The 13903-nt window shown below is 39.3% G+C and overlaps 1 protein-coding gene across 1 annotated transcript; it reads right to left on the reverse strand.

Annotated features, from left to right (window-relative positions):
* Positions 1–635: 635 nt before the first annotated feature.
* Positions 636–1076, reverse strand: LOC149246299 (uncharacterized). The gene has a single exon (XM_089440489.1). It carries the CDS (start codon positions 1074–1076, stop codon positions 636–638), a length of 441 nt encoding a protein of 146 aa, XP_089296615.1.
* Between the last annotated feature and the right edge of the window lie 12827 nt (positions 1077–13903).

Below are 13903 nucleotides of genomic sequence, written 5' to 3' on the forward strand. Positions count from 1 at the left end.
TATCTCTTCCAAGGTCCCAGATTAAGCTGTTGGGAACCTTTGCTTCTCTACCTAAACTACTTGTCTGCCAAGATTAAACAGTTTGGACAGACTTCTTTCTCTATTCTATAACTCAAAATTGAAACATGGCATGATCCAGCTTAAACTGTTGAATCATCCACAAAATTTAAATAAAGGTCTTCAATATTTGAAACAGATTACACACCTCTTGTTCTCCAGGAAATATGGGATCTTTGTAATACCAAAGCAGAGCATATTTGGACTTTCCTTGGCCAATCATGAAATATGAAACCTATTAGTATAGGTATCCAACAGATACCATGTGAAATAGCATCAGATACTAGTTCGATCACCACAATATACTCAACGATGTTATTGGTAGAGCGACCGAGACAAATACCTTGTAGACTCACTAACTTGCCATCTAGAGCGAATATGGCCCATGCTGTAGAAGATAGGTTCTGAGTACTACGATTAGCACCATCAACATAACCAACAAATGGTTCCAAGGATGTTGACATCTGCAAACCAAATGTAAATGAGATTAACAGAAACTGAAGGAAATTATGAAGGGACACATTGCAAACACACTCAACACACCTATATACAACATGTACACAGTGTACTACGCAAAATCAAGCATAGTAGTTTTTAAGGTACAATCCATTTCTAGGTTGCGCCAGAGGAACTCCATCAAAATCTACTAGCTCATACAGCCCTTTTGCAAGAACACGTTTGAGGACATATGGACCTAGCCACATTGGCTCAAAATTTCTTGATCCTAATTTATCAGACTCTTGATCATAAAGCAGAACAAGGTATCCTTCTGAGAAGACACGAGGCTTGACACTCTTGTCATACTGCACCTTGATACATCTTTTATGAGCTTCATTAGCTAAAGTGACATCACATCGTGTCTCATCTAAGCATGTTAGATGTAAAAGACGTTCCTCTTTTGCAAAAGTGGCAGGAAGAAGTTCTATAGCCAATTTCAATGATAGAATCTCACATTCTATTGGAAGGATAACTTCCAGACCATAAACCAACTGAAACAGTGTAAATTCGGTAGCAGTCATAACGAAGGTTCGATATGTCCACAAGGAAAAAAGAAGAAGCAAATTCTAGTCCGATTTATGGACCCCTATCATACGTTGAAGAATTTTTTAAGAACCTTATTGATAACCTCAACTTGTCCATTTGCCTATGGATAGTAGGGAGTGGAACTTTCATGGGAAAGTCCCAGCTTGGCAGTCAGTTCAGTCATCATATGATTCTGGAAATGCTTTCCGTGATCCATAACTATGGCTTGTGGAACACCAAACTGTGCAATGACATGGTTGAAAAAGAAATATGTAGTTGTTTCACTGGTATTGTTAAATGTAGGCATTGCCTCAACCCATTTGGTAAAGTAATCAACCACTATAATGATATAGCCATGCCCCCTACCGAGTGAGGGTTACATGTCATGAAATCAATACCCCATTTCGCAAAAGGACCTACAACGACAACATGATGCATAGGTGTGGGTGGAGCATGGGTCTTACGATAAAAAATTTGGCATGAATGACACTTTTGGACAACGAGAATACAATCGCGAAAAATGGTAGGCCAAAAGTAACCAACACGTAGGATCTTCTGTGCGGTAGCATAACCAGATAAATGACCGCCACATGCCCCCGAGTGGAATTCATTAAGGAATTTCTCAGCCTCCTCATGGGTGAGGCACCTTCGGAAAACCGTATCAATACCATGACGATAGAGGGTGTCGCCAATGATTATATAATCTTTGGCTTGATATCGAATACGTCGCTACTTGGAGCAAGAGGTATTAGACCGAAAATTCTGGGTCTAGAGATATACAAGGATGTCTCCATACCAAGGTTCAGATGAAAAAATCAGAAACAACGACTCATTTGGGATTGAATTTTCAAACGTGGATTTAGAACCACCAGTAGGAAGGTCGCATATCAGTACATCGAAAACTAAGGATTTCTTTGTCTTGGATTTGATGAATTCTAGGTCAAACTCCTGCAGGATGATGATCCATTTGGAGTATTTTCCCCCTAGCAATTGACGTGAAACAATGTCTGTCATAGGGTTACAATTTGAAATGACCGTAGTTTTCTGAAGCAATATATAATGGTAGAATCTTTGGAAAGCTTCAACAACCACTAAAGCTAACTTTTCAACGTGAGTTTACTTGACTTTTGTATCATTGAGATTCTGAGTCAAGTAGTAAATGGGATGTTCAGTCCCTACACTGTCTGCTTGGACCAATACCATTGCAATGGTAGTAAGTACAATGACGAGATACAAGAAATAATTGCGCTGGTAATCTGGGGGATATAATAGAGATGCCCGAATCAGTACATCTTTCAAAGAATCAAACATCGTTTGAGCAACATTGTCCCAGTGGAAGGGAACCCCTTTCTTTAACAGTCAAGTGAATCCTTTGGTCAACTTAGTGTAGTTAGGGACAAACCTCTATAGAAATTTAGCCTTCCCTTGGAGTCGTTGGAGCTAAAGGAGGGAATAAGACGCAGATCGCTTGAGTTTTCAAAGGATTGATTACGAATTTTGTGTTTGGAAACCACAAAACTAATAAGTCATCTAGAGCTAACGCAAAACACACATTTGTGAGGGTTTAGTCGAATATTGTAATGCCTACATCGTAAGAAAATGGCTCTAAGATGCATCGGGTGATCAACCCGATGTTTTGAGTGAGCAGGGAGATCATCCAAATAAGGTTGCATGATGTGTTTGATATCATGGAAAGCGTAATTCATCGCCCTCTGAAACATAGCCCCATCATTCTGTTAGCGCTTGAATTTGGCCTCAGGCTGAAAAAGACAAAATCCAAGGCAACATCAAACCACTTAGCCTCGTAGCTAGCCCTACGGGGATAGGAGAGGGCTCTCTCCGGGTCTATCTCGGCAAAATGTTTTCAAAGGGCTGAGATGACCAATAAAGAACACTGATTTTAGGCTAGTAAACTGATAGGGAAAGTTTGATTTTAAATTTTTAAGGTTTTGTTGGAAAACTGAGCACGGCAATTTTGGGTGCGGGGATGAGACACAGTTTTTGCAGAGGACTTTTTGGGGCAAGGTAGGAGATTGTCTTGATGCCTTTGAAATAAGTGAATGGATAGATATGACCAGTGAGGAGCTAAGGAGAGCAAGAAACCATCGAGAGTTCTCCTTAAACAGATGAAAACATAGATATTAAGCAAACTTAAAGGCAGAGCATAGAAACCATGAATTCTACCTTAACACTTCATTTACTTAATTTGCAGAAGAGAAGAGTAGGAAAATGATACACATAACAAAGTTACAAGTACATGAGAGAAACACACCATCAACACAAATCACCACAGGAATCCCAAATAGTGCTGCAAAACCTTGGTCTTTCCTTTGCCAAAATTGCAGAGATACAAAGAGTAATACAGTCTAAGCTTATCCCTCAAGAGTCCAACCATGAAAATGACTAAGAAAGTACATAATATAGGCAAGCTAACACATTTCCTTGCCTCTAGGGGTCGAGCTCATCATCCTAGGAGCTGTTTCAACCAATTCTAAACTGAGCACTACAATCTAGGCAATCAAAACAACTTGCCTCTATAAGCTAGGAAACCAATTCATTCATTAAATTTTTGCCATTTTATGAATGAATATTCTAGAATAGGTAAATAAGTGTCATGTCAACATAAAAATTACATTAATTACATCAAGGGGGGTGAAAAATCCCACCAAAAGTCAAAACTGGTCAAATGCTGCGTTTTCCTGAGCTGAAGATGAAAAATAGAGAAAATGTCCTAATGCGTAGCGCGCCATTTCTCAACGCGTAGCGCGCCTTTGAGCCTACTTTTTGGGCACTTCCCGGCATCCAAATGAGGCACAAGTGGGCTTGTTGGAAAGGTCTGGATGTCTACTCTCCAGCCCAAGTGGAATTTCTCAATTTGGTGGCCATTTGCCCCTCCAAAAATGCAATCTCCAAAGATTGCTTCCTGTTTGTCCAAAAAGTGGCAGAAGGTCATTTTTTGCTTGTTTTTTGACCTTTTGAGGGCCCAAACCTCAATGAAATGTCTTGGCAGTGGCTGAGCAAGTGTAATTTGTCATGAAAAATCCAAAAATGCTGAGTTTTTGTGAAATGGACCTCCCCAACTTCAGGGTAGCGCGCGGCGCGCTACGCGTTGAGGGCAAAAACCTGTTTTTAGCAAAAAAAATTCAAAATTGACCAAAATTGCTCCAAATTTTCTGAATTTTGAGCTAAGGGTGTATCATTGAGCACCATGCTCCTTCAAGGAAGCTTCAGCCAAAATCTGAAGTGGATCGGGCCTTTTCCTCCGTTTTAGTGCCTTGGCCAAGCGTGCTTTGAGTACCTTCATTTTCGCTTTGCACACATGCATGCGGGCCCAATAATGATTTTTCATGTGGCGGAGCATATCTTTGTCCCTGTTTGCCTTGGCTATCAACTTCTCTAAATGAGTGTTCACCTGAATGAGCATAGACCCTTGCTCAATAGGTGTCAAATCACCTGGTCTCTTGCGAGCCAAGTTCCGGTCTTCTCGGATCCTCCGCAACTCATCAAGAGTGTGTTTATCCTCTAACTGCTTATTGCGCTGCTCTAAGTATTTGATTGTCCAATTTGCCATTTCCAACTTATGCTGCAAAAAGAGATTTTCAACCTTTTGTTGCTGAATGATCTCCTTTAGCTCTAAGCTAGGAGAGCTGATATCAAGGTCAATAATATCTATGTCCGGATCACCTGATGGCCCCTCATCAATCATGGGCTGCTTGCCCCTCTCCTGTACCTGTGCTGCTGTCGAAAGCGAGGCCCCTTCCACCTGATGTGGAGATAACACTCGTTGTGCTGATGAAGAAGGTGAGACCCCTTCCACCTGGTGTGGAGATAATACTCGCCGTGCAGATGCAAATAAGGCCCTGTGGCCTCTCTGATATGTAACACATGCTGGAGTGCTGACATGCTCGGGCTCTGGAATGTGAAACTGCTGTGAAGGCCCTCCCTCATCATGGACAATCTCAGGAGGTGGTTGTGGCACCATGAAGAAGTCGCGAGAAATGAAATCCTCCCAAGCAATACCCTGCTGTGCCAACTGATGCATCACTATGATCTCGATCAGTGCATAATGATATATACTTTTGTGTTGCTGTGCGGGGTTCTTCCTTTGCACTACGGGCACCATCTTCTCTATATTTCGGCACATGAAAAATGGAATGTTCATCATTCGTACCCAGGTGAAATGCATCAACAAACGGATATGGTACGAATATAAACGTGAAAATCTGCCCTCACAAGTGAAATAGCGCATAATGAGCCTCATCAAGGGTGCATACTCATCCCTTAGGAATCTGAAAGGAAAAACAACAGTTAGGTGTCTCATGCACCCGGGTTTGATATATGGTTGATAATGAAATCTGTCTAGCTACTGTCGCTTGTTCCACTCCTCCCCAACATTTGGTATCCCGGTGGCTTGAGCAACAATTTCAGGTGATAGGGTGAAATCCACTCCTGCAAGGTTCACATGACCATTGTGCAAATGTAGGACAAACAAGCGGACTAGTTCTCTGTGGTGTTGAATTTGTGAGATCCTCTCACAATATCCGAAGCATGATTGATACTGAAAACATGTCATTGCAAGTGGACAAGCCTGCAAATGAGCCAGAAAAGTGGGCTCCTCCCTGACATGCCGACCACCCTTACCACCCTTGTGATGTCTCCTTGGCACTTCTACCTCCGGTGTTGAATCACTGTCATAACTCTGCTGATAATCTGATTCGGTTTCTGACATGGCTTTGAAGGCAAGATGGCTGAAATGTAATGCTGACTTTGCACCCAATTAACTGTTGTTTGACTTTTCAAATGCTGTCACCAAGGGGACATAAATACAAGGGAATTGTTAGGGATAGGGGAACATGAGGGAATTAGGGACAATAAACAAAAATAAGGAATTTAGGGAAGGAAGCATGGGACTTTAAGGTGGAAATGGGGTTTGGGAATTTAGTAAGTTTTAGGGATTTTAGAGAGGAAAATTATGAAATTTTATGGGAAAATTTGAAGGAGAATGTTGGTGGAAATAAGGGAAAAGAGGGATCACAAATGGGCAACCTTGGACAGCAAAAAAAAATTGAAACCCTAGCACCATTAAGACTTTAAATCTTCCATAGCAATGTAGGGTTTTGACTTCTCATTTTCATGGCATTTAAACATATTAATTTGTCATTCATCTTGCAAAACCAAATCTAGCCATGGAGGAGAGGCCTACCTGCAATTTGCTTGAGAGAAAAGTGGATTTGGTAGCTTGCTGACAGTTTGTTGGGCGAAAAACCCAACGCGTAGCGCGCCTCACCCAACGCGTAGCGCGCCCCTGACGCGTAGCGCACGAGCAATTTTGCTCTGAGAAAGGCAGCCTGATGCGTAGCGCGCCCTCCCTGATGCGTAGCGCGCCCCTGACGCGTAGCGCGCCCTCCCTGATGCGTAGCGCGCCTCTGAAACTGCCCAATTTGCTCAATGACTCTTGAAATCGCCTTTGCAAGGATTCACTTAGCTTGTGAGAGGCAAATGAGTTGCTAATGAAGAGTGATGTGCTTTTATAGGCTTCCTTTAGATTTTTATTTGCCCAAAACCCACTTTATAATTTTTGAGTGTTGACACTTTTTTTTGAATTAATTGGCTCTGACTTTTGGTTTCCTTTCTTTAACAAAAATTGGTTGAAATGAAGATTTCTTCTGAAAATTTTTGCAGGGATAGCTTCTAAGATGCTTTGGCAAAGGAGACCAAGGCTGCGCTTCGCCCTTTGGAGAATTTGAAATTTTGACAATTTTTACAAAAAGACCTTTGTTTTTCAAAAACAGAGTTTTGAAAACAAGGTGAAAATTTAGCTGTACAATAGTGAAAATTATTGAAATGATGTTTAATGAAGGAGATCCCTCTGGCCTGCTGGTCTTTTATGACCTCTCAAGACAAAAATTGACCCAACCCTAGACCTAAGACTTCAAAAGTTAAAACAAGATGAATGACCCTTTGAAGATTTTATTTACTTAAGCAAACCTGAACCAGCAGTGCCAAACAAGAGGGGAATAAAAGACACAAACTTCCTCCACTAGGGTTATGGCATGCCTAACGGAATGCAACATGATCACACTGATGAGACACCTAATCATGAAATTCAAAGAGCTTTGATCTCTGGTTGAGGGCTACTAGACCGACTCTAACACATTCTTCAACCCAAAAGGGACTTTCCAATATGCAAACGTGCTCCAGGGAAAAATAAATGCAGTCTTAGGTTGATCCGCTAGGATATTGTTGATATAATTATAGCCAGAAAATCCATCCATGAATGAATAGATCTCACAACCAACACAATCATCAACAATATGGTTGATGAATGGGGTGGGATAATTATCCTTTGGACAAGCATGATTTATGTCTCGATAATCGACACATACACGAATTGTTCCTTGTTTCTTCATGAAAGGAACAATATTTGACACCCAATCAATCAAAGGAACTGGATAGATGAAACCAACGTGTAGAAGTTTTTCAACCTCAGATTTAATCGTGGAAACCTTCTTGGGATGGACCAGACGAAGGCATTACTGGATTGGTTTAGCATCGGGATACGTTTTTATTTTGTGAACCACAATGTTTGGATCGATCCCTGACATTTCTTCATAAGACTAGGAAAAGACATCTCGAAACTCTTGAAATAGAGCTTTGTAAGTCTTAATCTCATCTAGAGAGAAAGACGCACCGATATGTAGATTCTCGACAATGTCAGGTTTAATTGAGATATCGAGAGGGATAGTCTCTTCAATATTCGATAGGTTTTTCTCTGAATCGACTTCATGAATGGAAACAAAATTCGTAGAGAGCTCAACGATATTGGGTTGATAAAGGTCATTAGGATTATCCTTGGTGGAATTTGACAAGAAAAAGTGATGGTGATGATTGTCCCATGGTGCATCATCTAGCATCATGACCTCCATCTAGGGAATTTGTGAGAGAAAGGATCAGAAGATGTGCCATAATCTAATGAGTGATCGACCCAATTGATCGAAGAGACTAGATCAGAATGAGCCGCACAAGCTAAATGAATGGCTTCATAATCAAGCTCGATGGGGCTAAGAGGCATACGGTTGCCAAAACTATCAATGTTAGTTTCATCTGGTACTATCCAAGGATCAGTTGGAATAGTAGAAGAGGATATCATATTGATATAGGCAACCAAAGAGGAGTTGTTAGGAAGTGAAGGAGGAAGCGAAAAGGTTCCCATGAGAGAGGAATCCTTAAGAAATCCAACCCCGACATGTTGGTATGGGTGTAGAGTTTCCCCTACGAGAGGGACACTTCCAGTAACTGGAGAATTAGAGGCAAAAAACGTGAGTTGATCGATGGATACTATGTCACCTTTATGAGGAAAGACGATCACCCGTAAATAAGTCGAAAGGATAACAACCATGGCGTAAACCCATGTGTGACCCAATAGAATATTATAATTGAGTGGTCCGTCGATAACTTCGACTTTTATGTATACAAATTTACCTCCTAATTCTACTTGTAAGGAATTCAAAATTCCACAAGGTTTATACGTTCTTCCATTAAAATCTTTCAAGGTGGTGGGCGACTAACTCAATTCAGGAGAACCAATGGCCTTCCAGCAAGACAAGGACATGATGTAGGTTGAGGCTCCCTCATCTACAATAGAATGGTGAAGGTTCTTACTGCAGATGACAACCTGGATCACAAATGCTAATTGAGTTGGAATTCTAGGTGTATAGTTCTCATGATTGAAAACAACTAGGTTGGAATTCGAAGAATTGATGCATCCAATCACAGAAAGAAAATCCTTTTTCTGGGAAGGATATTTCTGCAACACCTCGAGAGTAGACATAGTTGATGGATACTGAGCCAAGTCCTCAACTACGTTGTGATTCTGAGAGTGTTTGTGTGAGGGTTGAAAGCATATTTATGGATAACATCCTTTGGATGTTTAATAGTCAATTCTGTAGGAATTTTAAGAGGAGAAGGATCCGATGGAGATGCAACCAAACTAGTAGGTTGATCAGTAGCTTGATTGTTCAAGGGATTCACATTACCATATTCTTTATTATAGGTAGCCACCATAATATCAATTTTTGATTTAGTGGAAGAATGCATCAAAACTGAGTTAGAAAAAGTAGGGTCTTGAGCAACCAAATGAGTCTCCTGATTCAGAAACGGATCTGTCAATACAACGGGTGAAGTAGAGGATTTCAGAATTTGGTTCACTTCCACCCGGTGGGGACAGTCATGAGTGAAGTGTTCCTCATTACAAATGATATATGGGTAATGAGGTTTATTTTTCTCGACAGAAGATTAATTGTTTTGTTTATCCTGTGGAGGAGAATCTTTCTTCTTATTTCCTTTACCTTTCTTCTTACTTCTTGGTTGCTGTTGATATTTATCTTTATCAGAATGAACAACATTAATCTCAAAAGTAGAAGACATAGGAGGATTAGATGGAGGGATTTGGGTAGTTGTGGTAAGAGTAGTACCGGATGGTTTACTCATCGACTGCGAACTGACAGAACCAATCACGCCATCAGCAACATGCGATTCTTTACCAGGAGCTTGAGGAACAATGTTTGAAGGTCATAGATCGTTTGGTATATTATCATAAAGCGTGCCAGATTGAGTATTAATGAGATCCAAGTACTAGGCACGAGAAATTACTTTCTCTTCTGTTACAAATCCACCCTTGGCTATGTTATCACTGAAAAAATTTCAAAATTTTTTGAGACGACTTGTATGGTTTCAAAGTTGTAAGTCAGTGTTGGTAAAGTCATTTCTATTGTTTTATTTAAGGAGTCTAAAACATAGGATAGAGTCTTGTTCCCTTTGTTAAATATGGTCAAAAACATTGTTTTACCCACTATTGGTCCCACATTTATTCAAAGTGTCATATGTTAAGGCTGTTTCAAAAATTACATGCGCTACAAAACTGTCTAGGAGTTTTTGTAGCGCAAAACCCAGTGTAGGAATTTTCGTAGCGCAAAACCCAGAATTTTCACTGGTTGCGCTACGAAATTAGGGATTTGTGCATATCCGTGTCAAATGTCATCCAACTGTCAAATCTATCAGAATTTGTTAATCTTACATCATCAATTGTCAGTGCATACACCTTGCCTATCACATTCCACTGCTCATTCTCATCATTAGGTTCGTTAGGTGTCTTGGTACGCTCAAGTTTCAAATTTCAAAAAAGGAGCCAAGTATTTTCAGTTATGATTATGTATGGGTTCATGTATGAGAAGCAAATTGACAGGCATTTAATCAGAATTCTTTGAAGTCCAAGTGAAGTAGCTTCCCTTTTCATTTCAAGGGAGGCAATGATCGAGATTAAGATAGTGCAAGCTCTTTCAATTTTCATCTTGCAGGAATTCTGTGAAGATGTCTACAGAAAAGAAGGATCATAGGTCAGGCAGGTGTCTAATATTGAACAAGCTTTCAAACAGGTTGGATATTGGAGATTCTGTGAAAAACTTCAAGGAGGTCACATGCAAGTCACCAAAGAATTTGTTTTCAATTTCACAGGATTTAATTCGGAGGTTGGAGTGCTCGAATTACCAATCTCTCCAGAGGTTATATTTGCAGTCACTGAAATTCCAAGGGGACAGAGGAGGTGGTTTAAAAAAAAGCTTCAAGTTTGATATGACTCCTTGCAAGGAATTCTTAAAGCTAGAGTTTGTTGATTCAAACTTAAACAAGTCAGTGCCTTTGGATTTGCCTTTCTATCTGTTTCGTAGCCTAGGAAAAATGTGTGACAAGGTTCAGTTGAAGAACAACATGAAGGACATCCTTAGCTAAAAGAAATCATGCAGCAAGTAAGGCTAAGTCCTAAATCTTGATAGATTACCTTTTAAAGCTTACATTGAAGAATGGTGCCTATCTATTCAGTTTTGAACAAATTCATGACAGTTGAAAAGTCATTTCAAGAAAAGGAAAGATCAAGAAAGTCAAAGTTTTGGCCTTAAACTCTGGTTTTTGTAATTACACCGTGCTACGAAACTGTTGTAGCTGCATATTATGGTTCGGTTGACCAATTTTGAAAGACAAAGGTGATTTTTTTTTTGAAAAGGAGTTTATGAAAAGGATCATTTACAAAGTGTGAGTATACAACAAGGGCAAAACAAGTAGAGGAAAGACATTTATGAAATCCAAACTTTATCAGTCAACTTATCAGTCAAACTGTCTTCTTGTTTTTACCAGTCAACTTCTAGAAGAGTTTCTGAGCAGTTAAAAACTCGTCTTTGAAAAGTGAAAGAGGTTTTCATTCCTAAGATATTTAAGTACAAAAACCTCTTCCACTTTATTCAAATCCATTATGATCTGGGAGAAATGAAGGACCAAACTTGCGCTACAAACTTGTTGTAGGTGCAGTTTTTCACAAGCATATTTCTCTGTTTTACACCTGTTTTTCAAAGACACATTCTGGGCGGTAGGAAAGGTGTTTAAAAAAAACAAGAGAGGTTTTTGTTTACAATGGATTTTTTCACAAAAGCCTCCTTTAGTTTTTCCAAATACATTTTTTATGGGAAGATATGAGCTCTGTTCCAAGACCTATTTTTCAGCTAGAACAGAGCAAGGGACAATCTCCTAGTTTCTAGGAACAACAAAAGGATTAGTCATCAAGGGCCAGCTGGAAGGTTATGAGCACCATCAAATTCGAATTCATGGATTTATAGGTGTCAAAGAATGCTTTAAATGTTTAGATAAGGTTGTTGTAATCATTATAAGGAGTTACACTCCTAGTTGTATTAGGTTTCTAGGACTCCTAGTTAGCTGTCTTTTGTATTAAATAGTTAGTTTAAGTGTCAATAGGTGTCAAATTAGGAAGAATTCGAATTCCCCTCATGCTGGAGGAAGGAATCTACATGAAATCTATATATAAGAGAGAAATCAATGTACTCAAGGTTGGAAATTTCAAGAGAAACAATGCATATTATGTTATTGGAGAACACTGTATGTTTCATGTTAATGCAGAAGTTTGGCTTTACTACTCAGGATTCAGAGAGGGTTTTATGTGTTTTATTTCCTCATGGATTTCTTCTTTTTCTCACTTGCAGTGATATGAACACATGTTATTTAGAATTCATTGATAATTCTCTACTTCCTTCATGTGTTCATAGACTGCGTTTCCTATATCATGTCTCTGTTTTGCTAGTAGATTAAAACTCTTTATGCCCTGACTTCTATGTAAGCTGATATGTTGTTGTACTAAAACACACTCTGACTCCATAGCCCAATAGATGCTTGTTGATTGGAATTTCAACCATTTATACATTTTCATTTGATTTCAATCCATAGAGTTAGCCATCTTATTCATTATCCAAATCTTTAATCTTGTGAGAGAGCCCTCTCAGCTTGGGGAGGCTAAGCCTCAACCAAAAGTTGGTTTGAAATAGTTACAAAAGGTCTACCTGATCAGCAGCCTGTCGGGGTTTGATTTTGAGATAACTTTTTGGTGCGTCTGCCGGGAGCCTGATGACTATTCATTCCCGAAATCAAGAAGCTGAACTTCTGAAGGTAGCAAGAGCTCAGACATCTTTTTGAGGCTGCAAAACTACCTTGGTGACTCCACACATCAAATAACAAATTGGAAGGTGACTCCACTACTAGAAGATCAGTAGCTTGATGAAGTTTCAAAATGAGTTCCATTGCGAGAATGAATGCCAGGTATGCCCCTATGAATCGGTCTCATATCCCTGGTTTTCCAAATCCTATGTCAAAGGTTGATTGGTTAGATGATCTTCCAATATTCAAAGATGAAAAGAAAGACAATTCTGCTCTTCATTTGGTTAGGTTTCATATGCATGTACGCAGTATTAAGGTTTAGTTCCCTGAAGATTATCTCATGAGGATGTTTATGACCACTTTAGAAGGAAAAGTATGGTCTTGGTATAAAAGCTTGGAAAATGGTTCAATATATTCGCTTGCTAACTTTCATGATGAATTCTATGAGATGTATAAAGAATGTCATCCTTCCTTACTGCTGGTCAAAAATTGTTGTAAACATTCTTTGAGTCTTATTCAATATTTGGAGGATTGTTATGACGATGAGGAATTTATGGATGAAGAAATTTTAGAGGCTCTTCATAACAATACATTTCAACACCAAGAAGAAAGAATAACATCCCACGAAATGCAACATGAAGATCAGCAAGAGTATACCTATGAAAATCATCTTACATCCTCTAAGATTGATGGAGAAATGCAGCAAACTTGCCAGTCTTTTGATCATAAAGAGTATGAAATTGATTGCAAACACCAAGAAGAAACACTGGAAGAAACTTTTTATAACCCTCAGGCAGAGGAAAAGGTTGTTCAATTTTGTGATTCCTTGCAGCAGCTTACATCAATGAATGATCATAATAAGGAGGAAAATTACATTGTTTGTGGGAATCATTCAGAAAAGCAGTGGGATAACATATCAAAGAAATCGTGTGTGGCTGAGAATCAATTGTCTGAAGATGTAGAATGTTATGATGATCATCAAAATAACCATGTCCTCTTTGACCCTATAAATGAATACATGGCCAAGCTTTGCACACCAGTTTTTCATTTTCATTTGCATTATGAAGATCAGGTAGATTATGAGTTGATTTGGTCATCTCACTACCATGGTTATTTTGAGGTTGAATGCAGTCAAGAGCCTCCAATATCAAAAAAGATAATTGATTCGATTTATTGGAAATATCATGTTGCTTGACCTAAAGTGGAAATTGCAGCTAGTAGGTAGGTAGGAAAATGCAAATAAGCTCAAGGTTGACTAAGCATTTTTCAGTAGATATAGATTTATTTCTCCTACAGTGATCATCAAGCTTAAGCCCGAGGTGAAGGCCCA

The sequence above is a fragment of the Pinus tabuliformis genome, chromosome 7, assembly GCF_031772625.1.
Source record: "Pinus tabuliformis cultivar Carrire ecotype Pingquan chromosome 7, CPIR1, whole genome shotgun sequence".
In the NCBI taxonomy this organism is placed as follows: domain Eukaryota; kingdom Viridiplantae; phylum Streptophyta; class Pinopsida; order Pinales; family Pinaceae; genus Pinus; species Pinus tabuliformis.